At 34.1% G+C, this 10,649-nt stretch overlaps 1 protein-coding gene across 10 annotated transcripts in view; it reads left to right on the top strand.

Annotated features, from left to right (window-relative positions):
- The first annotated feature begins 433 nt into the window (after positions 1 to 433).
- The window catches only part of Yap1 (Yes1 associated transcriptional regulator), a 110,270-nt gene continuing 100,054 nt past the window's right edge, over positions 434 to 10,649 (top strand). For 4 of the 10 annotated variants that reach the window (XR_007344519.1, XM_048795768.1, XM_015489955.2 and 1 more), the window contains exon 1: positions 434 to 720. Coding sequence is in view for 9 of the 10 variants with exons in the window: in XM_048795768.1 (XP_048651725.1) it covers positions 683 to 720 (38 nt within the window). In the remaining variant the exon portion in view is untranslated. The remainder of the gene's footprint in view (positions 721 to 10,649) is intronic. The other 6 variants (XM_015489956.2, XM_015489952.2, XM_015489957.2 and 3 more) reach the window with 2 other exon arrangements.

Here is a 10,649-nt window from a genome sequence, read left to right as displayed (position 1 = left end):
GTTTTAAAATTTAGTATTTACTATCTAGGAATCTTTCATTCTGTACTAGTTGTCTCTAAAAGATGTAGAAGCCATGTTTTATTTGTAGCAGGTAAAAATTCATTTAGATGAACTGCTCATCCATAAAATTATGTTTATAGAGCATATTAAAATTGCATCATTTAAGTGTTTTAAGAGGTCTCAACTGTATTGCCCAGGCTAATTCCTGGGCTTAAGTGATCGATCATCTCATTTCTGCCTTTAGAGTAGCTAGACCTACAGGCATGGACCACCACAGCTGGTTTAAAGTTACATAATTTTATAGTATTTATTTGAACACCTGTGTTTCTTAGTGTTAGTTATTAAATGTTGAAATTAACCTTTGCTATTTAGGTATTTGGTTGCAATAAAATTCTATCTAGGAAATTTGAAAATTTTTCTAAATTTTTTTTTGTTGTTTTTTAAATTTTCATTTTAATATTCCTAATAGGCCAGTACTGATGCAGGCACTGCAGGAGCCCTGACTCCACAGCATGTTCGAGCTCATTCCTCTCCAGCTTCCCTGCAGCTAGGAGCAGTTTCTCCTGGGACACTGACCCCCACTGGAGTAGTCTCTGGCCCAGCAGCTACACCTACAGCTCAACATCTTCGGCAGTCTTCTTTTGAGATACCTGATGATGTACCTCTGCCAGCAGGCTGGGAGATGGCCAAGACATCTTCTGGTCAGAGATACTTCTTAAAGTAAGTGAAAATAATAATAATGAAAGCATGTATTAGAAAACATACTAAAGAGTCAAGATACTGAATATTATTTTTAATATTTTACTTAATATTTATGTCAAGCTCAATGTCTTCTATAATGTTTTCTTTCTAGTTTGGTATGAAATACCAAATCCTGTATACCTTCTTTAGCGTGGTTAATATTATCGAATGCTTGCTTGATTCTTGGTTCAGAGCCTTTTTACAGTCTCTTTTGGCAGTTTGGATAGTCTCATTTTGAGTTTTTGCCAAATGTGTTAATTAGTCTAGCAGAAAATAATTCTGAGAGTTAAAAGACTGTCATAGTCATATGAAATGTGTATGGTATTATTTATATAATTGTTTTATTTTTATTCTTTGGTTCTGGGGATTGAACCTAGAGCCTTGCAAATGTCAAACACACACTACTACTTAGCTGTACCCCAAGCTATCTATATTTTTATAAAATATTTTATTGTTAGAGAAGAATTATAAGTAGGACTTTTGGAGGAGTCTATTTGTACAGTATTTTCAGCTATCTTATGACAAATATTTTAGCTGTAGTTTGATGTGATTTACCAGTTTTTCCCCAAAATGTGAAGAGGAATATAAATTTTTAGGTTTGATGTACACTCGGTGGCAAGCTTCTTTCAAGGTCATCAAAACAGAACCTCTCGTCTGGGAAAACAAGGCCACCAGGTTATTTGTTTTTATCAGTCTTTCTGACTTTAAGAAAATGGCAAAATTACATTAGGCTGAAAAGACCTAAGTAGAATTTCATCCTCTCTAATTTTGAAATTATTGGGAAAACTTTAATTTTGTCTGGTTTGTTTGGATCTAGTGTACACATAATATTGTCTAAAACTAGTTGTTTTGAGGCTGAAATTACTCTTTAAAAATTCTTTTTAAATAATGAGGTTGAGATAATAAAGTGAAAATTCATGTTTTGATTCAGATAAATCTTGATAAATTTATTCAGATTTATCTTGATAGTCTACTCCCAGCAAATGTAGGATATATTTATTAGATCAAATAGTGCAGTTAATGATATTCTTTTATTGTGTGTCTTAAAATGTGTTTTATATTGACTCTTTTGTGGTAGGTGGCTACTTTGCATTGTAAAATATAGAGTTTTATGACAGGCTTTTTAATAGCAGCAGAGGAAAGGTTTGATTTTGAAAAGTTTCTACCAATTTTTTTTATTTCTTTTCCTGCAACTTTTTTTTATTTTTAAAAATTTGTTTTCTGGTATTCTGGTATCTATTTCAAATGGTTAGGTTTCAACCAGAAAAATAAAGGGCCTGAGACTGGAAAGTACACACAAGTCTGGCAAACTCATCTGCATGAGCAAGATCATTTGTTCTCAAGCAGACATCCAAAGTAAATGATTGAAAGAGCTGCTAGCTGAGAGGGATGTGTCTTGAAGGAGAGACAGTGGAAACAAACCAGGTTGTTAGGAAGAAAAAGAAAAAGCTGTACTTTTTGAACCTCTCCCTGCTGGGTCACATGTTGACCTGGGGAGATTTTTAAACAGCCTAATAGCCTGTTTGCCTTCTTTCTTTCTTTGATGCTGTGGCTGAAAGTATAAGGTTAAAAGAGCAACATTTACATTCTTTGTCTTTTTTCTCTTACCATAATTGTAGGTGACATCTGTCTATATTTTCATTATTTTGAATGGTCTTTTTTTTTTTTTAGCTGAAATAGACTCTAGATATTTGTTTTTAAAATTTTCCAATAGGTCTTCCTTTGAAAAGAAATGTTTCTCTTAAAGATATTAATATGTAGATGAAATAATTAAGGGTGTACACATTTTCCTTGCTCATCTCATTTCATCCCTTCCCAGAGGGCCTGTAAAGAAGGTAAACCAGGCCAAAGTAAGAGTTATGCTCTTTGAGGAATGGTTGCAAGATTGGGGAAAGCTTCCTCCAGAAAGGAGAAACTGGAAAGTGGAAAGGTTAGACAGAATGTTCTTTCCATATTTTTGAGAGAGACTCATGTGAAAGTAAGATTAGGCTTATTATAATATGAGAAGGTTTGATTCTGTAAAACTTTCTTGTATCACTTTTCAGAAATAGAATGCGTTTCCCTGAGAAGTAAATCTTGGTTAGTAAAAGCAGGTGAGATGAATTAGTTGATATCTTTTGGGATTGTATATAAAGAGGTCCTCTAAGCATTGTATGTGGAAAACAGATTGTGGGCTTATAAAATTTCATATTTTGGGGGCTGGGGATATAGCTCAGTTGGTAGAGAGCTTGCCTCACATACTCAAGGCCCTGGGTTCAATCCCCAGCACCATAAAAAAGAAAAGAAAAGAAAAAAAATTCATAGTTTTCAAAGTTATCTGCCCTATGAAAATATGCAGTTTGAAGAAATGTTAAGATTAGCTTACCTTCTTAAGTTGTTATTTTTGTGTATACTAAATAGCTAAATGGAATTAATATCCTCCCTGAATAAAAGATGATGATAACCTAAACTTCAAATTCATTTTTGTCATAGTTTTAATGTCTTATATCAGAATCTCATACTGGGTATATGGCTAATGCCTGTAATACCAGCTACTCCGGAGGCTGAGGCAGGAGGATTGAAAGTTTGAGGCAACCTGGGCAATTTAATGAGACCCTGTCCCTCAAAATAAAATAGAAAAAGGGGCTAGGGATGCAATTCTGGAGAGCACTTACTTGCTTTGCATGTGTAAGGCCCCAGATTCAGTCCCCAGTACTACCACAAAAAAAAAAAAAAAAAAAAAAAAAAAAAAGTTCTATGTATTTTGTGTCTGAAGATTATTGTTAGCAGCTGGAGGTAGACTAAAGTTTTAAACTTGTTGTATGCTTATATTTGAACAGTGAAAATTTTATCTTACTATGCATTATTTCAAATATTTGATGGAGCTTTTAAGTTACAAAGTATAGCATTTATTGAGATTTATGCTCGGCAGGAAGAACTCTTGACTGTAAATGGCCCAAACATGCAAGGTGATGTAATTTGAGAGAACACTTAGAAATGTTGACTTTGGAAACACTAGTTATTAACTTTGACTGTAGATAAATGTATTTTTAAGTCATTTGGCCAACACTCTATTTTGAAGGCAGTATACTGAAGAATTACAGCCATCATTAGTATTTTTAAAGCCCTCCCTGGGTCAGTGAGACCTTCTGGAGAAGACTTGACCCTTGTCTTGGCAAGTGATATAATGGAAATATGGTACTAGGACAGTTATCAACCACAACATTTTCAAGCTCTGAGAAGATTATGATATATGTGAAAAAGATTAGTCATTATATACTACATATAATACTTTTTCTACTGAACTTCCTGTTTGAAACTAATTTCTTCAACATAGTACCTTGCGATTTATTTTAAAAGAATTAATTCTCTTTACAACTCAGTTACTGCCTTCTTCAGCTGTCCTTATAGTTTTCCTACAGGAAATAGTTTTTCAAGTAGTTGGTCAACAACTTCCTATTTCTTTATAAGCTGCTGAATAACTTCCTGAATTGGTATTCTATAATATCTTTGGTTATTAGGAGTGTTTTTACCTCTCAGATTTATTTTATTGACTCTAATACCTTGTTAACCATTACCACGTACAGTGAACTTTTTGTACATACTGTACTGTTATAATTCAATTTAAAGAATGTGATCCAGTGATTTAACAAGCTTGTATATTTACATTGTTTTAATATTGCTGTTATAATAATTTTTAAAAGATAGTTTTATTTCATTTTTATTTATCATTTTCTGAACAGTGGTGTTAGTGTTTTTACTTCTTGAAGATTCAAGATTTCTTGTGGTTGGGATTCACTTAAAAGTTATACTGAGTGGGGCTGGGGATGTGGCTCAGTGGTAGAGTGCTCGCCTAGTGTGCATGAGGTACTGGGTTTGATCTTCACCACATAAATATAAAATAAAGATATGTGTCCATCTAGGGGCTGGGGTTGTGGCTCGGGGTAGAGTGCTCACCTAGCATACATGAGGCACTGGGTTCGATCCTCAGCACCACATAAATATAAAATAAAAATACTGTGTCCATCTAAAACTAAAAAATAAATATTTTTTTTTTAAAAAAAAAATTATACTGAGTATCTTTGTGTGTGTGTGTATAGTTGTTGTTGTTGATGATGAACCTTTTTTGGGGGGATACTGGGGATTGAATTTAGGGGCACTGAACCATTGAGTCACACCCCTAGCCCTATTTTGTATTTTATTTAGAGACAGGTCACTGAGTTGGTTAGCACCTCGCTTTTGCTGAGGCTGGCTTTGAATCTCAACTTCCTGAGCCACTGGGATTACAGGTCTGCGCCACCACGCCCTGCTTATTCTTATTCTTGTGTGGCTCTAAGAACCGAGTGCCTCACACATGCTAGGCAAGCACTCTACCACTGAGCCACAATCCTGGCTTGGATATTCTGAGTATCTTGATCTATAGTTTAAAAGGGTATTTTTTTCAGAGTTTTTTTTTTTTTTTCTTTGACACTGTGCAGGATATAATTTAGGCACATACCATCATTAAATAAAACTTGCCTGGAGGATCCAATTGATGCTACAACTATTTTAGAAACAAATGTTCCACTGCCCTAATTAAAGCTTCCATGATCACCATTGTTTCAGTTAAAGGAAACAAACTGCTTTTTAGTTATAATTTGATCATACCTTCTCTTCTCAAATATTTGCCCAATGGAAAATCATAAACACATATGGTGCATACTATCAGAATAAAGATTAAATTATTTTTAAAAAGGAACAGTTTTAACTGTAGCTAATATAATTCACATGACTTTCATTTAAAAATGAAAAGCTCTTAACTTTGTCTTGCTATGAAACTGAGTGGAGAGAGAAGATGAAAGTATGCCTTAGCTCTCAGAAAAAAAAGTGCTTGCTTATGCTCAGTGGGTGGGCATCCCTGGGAAGAATGGCCCCCACTGGCACATTGATTTAGGGAGAAAAACTCAGGAGGAAATGTATTCACCAGTGGCAGAAGAAAAACAGTTGGAAGATAGTGGATGTGGCAGAGTAAATAGAACATAAAGATTAACTGATTTCCTGGGGAAAATAGTACTTCTGAGGTGATCTTAAAAAAAAATATTTAATTAAGAAACCAGATATTTAATACCACAACCTATTGTTGCAAGATGGTAGGCTAATTTTCTTTGAAATATAACATTCAAAACTACCCCTAAGCCTCTTATTAACCACTTTTTAAATAATAAAAAACTAGATAGTATTTGAATAAATTAAAAAAAAAAAAGCCCAGAAAACTTTTTGATTCCCTGAGATCAGTTCTTTAATAATATAAAGAAATATATTTTTCTTTATAGTTGGGGAAAAAATGTAAATTAGCAACCTAACATAGTAATGAGGTCATGATTCTGAATTGCCTTTTACCTTAATGCTTTTGGGGAGAAGTGAACTCTAAACTTACATAACCTTTTAGTTATCAGAATGTATGTTGGAATTTAGATTTAGAAAAAAAAATGAAGTCATTTTAGAAATCAGCTAAGATTTAAAATTATTCAAAATTAATTTATTCTCTATTGTAATAGCATAACTTAGTCATTAATTATGGCTTGAAAGTTTAATGACTTGAGTAGCATTGTATGAAGGGAACTCTTAAAAAAAACTGTCGTTCTATAGCTGTGGTTACTAAGTGATAAAGTTCTTACAAAAAGAGCTTTTGATTCTAGGATTAATCAGAACTTTAAGCCATGAAAGGGACATTGCTATTTTAATGAAGAAGAATTGCTTCATGATTCTGGTTGCTCAAGTACCATAGCACCAAAATTCCCAGGAATAAGTAATGCCACCCGGGAAGCACTTTATTTATGTAGGGCTTGACCCCTCCTAAAAGAAAACAAAGAAGTTGGTATTAATTACAACAGTCCTTCTTTCCCCCCTTCATATTCAAGATGAGGAAAAGTAGTAAATAGTTTAATTTTTATTTGGCTTTTAGCATGAGAAGGATAATACTCTATATTAAATGACAAGTTATTGTTTTTCATAAAATGTTGCAAATTAATAAAATAATGGAAATGGAAGTGTTGATTAAAATACCAGGTTTTGCTGGGCTTTGGTGTAGACCTGCAATCCTAGCTACTCAGATGGCTGAAGCAGAAGGATCACAAGTTGGAGGATAGCCTGGACAATTTGTAGATCCTGTCTCAAACGGGCTGAACGTGTAGCTCGGTGGTGGAGTACTTGCTTAGCACTGCATTCAGTTCCCAGAACCAGACATACAAAAACCTCAAAACCAAAAAAAAAAAAAGCCAGGTTGTCAAATCAAATATTTTCAGTGCTTTATTTGTGATTAATGTTTTTATCACTTCATTTGTCTTATGTGCTTCTCTTTCTCTTTGTGGAATAATTTTAGTAAACTTACTAAATTATTCTTCAACTGAGTCCTGATTTAGTGGGGATAGGTGAGGGGACATTTTATTAAAAGCTCATTCCTACTCCTCCTCATAATTGTTTATTTAACTTGAGGAGGATTGAACCCAAAAGCCTCAGGGGTGCTAAGCGAGCACTCTACCACTGAGTCATAACCTCAGCCCGAGGAGGGTTATTTGTTTGTTAACCAGGGGCTTTATTTGGCCAACAAATATATTTAGAGAGATGTGCTTTTTGATAAATGCATGAAAACTTACTACAGAATATTTTATTAGGGGTTTAGAGTAAAGATAACCTTTTTTGGAGTGCTAGTATATGCTTTGACAAAATCAAATATAGATTAGAAAGTTGTTTGAACTCATATATCCCAATTCACTTATAATATGGAATAGGTTCTTGGGAAGTAAGCTCTCCAATCTAGGAGATGTGAGCTATTTATTTATTTCTAATATTTTTTTTTAGTTGTTGGTGGACCTTTAATTAGTTAATTAATTAATTTATACGTGGTACTGAGAATCAAACCTAGTACCTCATGAATGCTAGGCGAACGCTATACCACTGAGCCACAACCCCAGCCCAGATGTGGATTATTATTTTGTATAAGACATGAATGTGGGGTTCTTTTGTTTTTTATTTATAAAACTATCCTTTCTCACTTCATTAATCTGATTTTGTGGATTTTTTTTATTAGTTGCTCAAGACAATACAATGATCTTGACATATCATACATTTGATTCAAATGGGGTATGAATTCTCCTTTTTTTTGTGGATTTTTTAAAAATAAAAGCTTGTTTTTTATTATAGAAGTATCACTTTCATTAGAGAGTATCAGAAAATTCTAGAAAGGAGAAGAAGCACCTGGATCCTACCAGTGAAGGGTGTTTGGAAATACTTGCTTCATCATTTCATTTACAAACATATACTTTGAAATTTGATTTTAAGGGAGTAATGTATATTGATGTAGAAAATCCCTTGATATTATGAGGGTTTTTGTTTATCGTTTTATCCGGTACTGGCCATTGGCCTAGAGCCTATACCTATGCTAGGCAAGCACTGTATCACTGAGCTACATTCTCAAATCAATACCGTTAAGACTTTCATTTAATAAATTTTTTTTTTTTTTTTTTTTGGTATATGGATTGAACCCAGGGAAGCTTTACCACTAAGCCACTTCATCAATCCTTTTTATTTTGAAACAGGGTCTTGCTGAATTGCTGAGGCTCTCACTAAGTTGCTGAGGTTCTCCTCACACTTGCAGACTTCCTGCCTCAGCCACCCAAATCACTAGGATTATAGGCATGTGCCACCATGCCTGGCTATATAAGATTTTTAAAGACAACAGTGATCTCTTTTTAATCTTTGGCTTTCAGTCTCCAGAAGCAAATACTTTTCCAGTCCTTTCAGATTTCCCCCTCCTTGATACTTTAAAATTCCATGCTTTTTATAAAATTATTAATATTTTCTATATGCTTATTCATTATTTCTTTATTTTCTTCATCCCTTACAGTTCTCATTTCCTTAATCTTCCCAGTAGAATTACTAGAATTTGGGAGGGGGTTATTTTTGTGTTCTTATGATGATTTAGGTTTTTCCTCCACCTGAGCTGTATATATACTATGATTTTCTTGAATACTTTTATATTTTCTTGGAATTATTAATTGCATTTTCATTTGCATATCTGTAGCTTTTTTGCCTCCCCGCTATCCTCCCCATTTACCTAAGAATCCTTAGTGTTTTTTGCTCTGGGTTACCTAGATTTGTTGCTTCAGAGTTGTCCCATTAGGATGTCCTTTGGCTCTCATCCTGAGAGTTCCTGCATCACTTTTCTTGGTTGGAGACTCTGTTTTTCTCTTTCTGGATTTGTTCACACTTAGAATTTGTTCGTCCCGGGCTGGGGATGTGGCTCAAGCGGTAGCGCGCTCGCCTGACATGTGTGTGGCCCGGGTTCGATCCTCAGTACCACATACAAACAAAGATGTTGTGTCCGCCGAAAACTAAACAATAATATTAAAAAAATTCTCTCTCTCTCTTAAAAAAAGAAAAAAGATAGCATTGTTTAAAAAAAAAAAAAAAAGAATTTGCTCATCCCTCAGAAATTTGCTGAGACTGATACAGGTTATGTTTCCAAAGTCATGTAGTTTGGATAGGCTCCAAATGATGTAAGAAGATTTTTTGGGAGGTTAACTGTGTTGAGTTCTTTTGTGTCTAAAAATATCTTTATTATCTTTATTTGTTAACTTTTGATGGGCAGTTTGGTTATAGAGTTCAAAGTTACTTATCCCTGGAATTTTGAAGGATATGTTCCTTTCTTTCCAATTTTCTTATTGGGCAGTTAAACCCAGTTTGCTTTCCTTGGGGATTGTATTCATCTTTGGGGTTCTGAAAATTCATCTGCCATGGTATGGACCTTTAAAATTCATTGTAAAGAATGTGTGGTATGGAAATTTGGTCTTCAGTGTGTATGATGCTCCTTAAAGTTTTGTAGTGCAGTTTCCCCAAATGTCCTTTAGTCTTATAAAACATTTATAAGTTCCTAGATAATTTCTTTTAGTCTGTTTTATCTGTTCTCTTTCTGTAATTCCTGCTTGTCAGAATAATTCTGATATTCTTATCCCTACCCCACCCCCACCGCAATATTCCTTCACTTAGCTTTTTGCACTGCTTTCTGGGAGATCTCTTCAACTTTGACTTTTTAATGTTTTATTTGATTTTTTTTTTCAAAAAGCTATTTATCGTTCTTAATTTTCAGTGGTTTCTTTTTTGAGCTCATTGTTCATTTGTTAGTTTTAATAATATACTGTTCTTACTTGATCCATGTAGTATCTCTCTGGGGACATTATATAGGGAGTTTCTTTTTTAGATTTTCTTCTTTGGGCTTCACTGGTGAGTAATATAATATGGGACCAAGCCCTGAAGTTGTTGGGAGCTCTAAATATCAGCATCTTAGTTATTTCTTCTTTTATTTGCCAGTTTCTCTCTATAAAAATCTACCAGTCTCTGAGAGGACATCAGGGACTGTGGGTGTGCCAGGTGACTGTATCTAGAACCTCCTGGTCCATTTGTCTGGCACACGTACATCCCATATCTTGCTTGAGCTGGGCAGTTGTATATAAGCTGAATGGATCCCATTTATCAGGTTGACTACATAAAGTTGCCAGTTTAATAAACCATTCTGTGGTTATGTAAGCATTTTTAGAGTGCTAGAATTTCAGGAAGACTGGGTTTAGGTTAAAATAAGTTCAAGTAATCTCTTTTCTTTTTAGGTAAAAATCTGTTATATATGGAAAACTACTTGTGGGAAAAAAAAAGAAAGCAAACCTTTGAAAACCTGCATAAAATCTTTAGTGAACAAAACCAGACCAGAGCACTAAAAAGCAATTGCTTAAGAGGGTTAAACATCCCCTCCCCCAAAAGTGGATATTTCTAAGTTCTAAAATGTATTAAAATATTGAATAATGAAGGGAAGAAAGGAATAGAATCCATACATTTTAGTTAAACATGTAGAACAAGGAAATGTGTTAAAAATAGTAGTAGTTTAAGGTTAGAAATGA

The sequence above is a fragment of the Marmota marmota genome, unplaced genomic scaffold (genome assembly GCF_001458135.2).
Source record: "Marmota marmota marmota unplaced genomic scaffold, marMar, whole genome shotgun sequence".
Taxonomy (NCBI): domain Eukaryota; kingdom Metazoa; phylum Chordata; class Mammalia; order Rodentia; family Sciuridae; genus Marmota; species Marmota marmota.
Note: the sequence above shows the minus strand (reverse complement) of the source record. Positions and strands in the feature narration are given on the sequence as shown.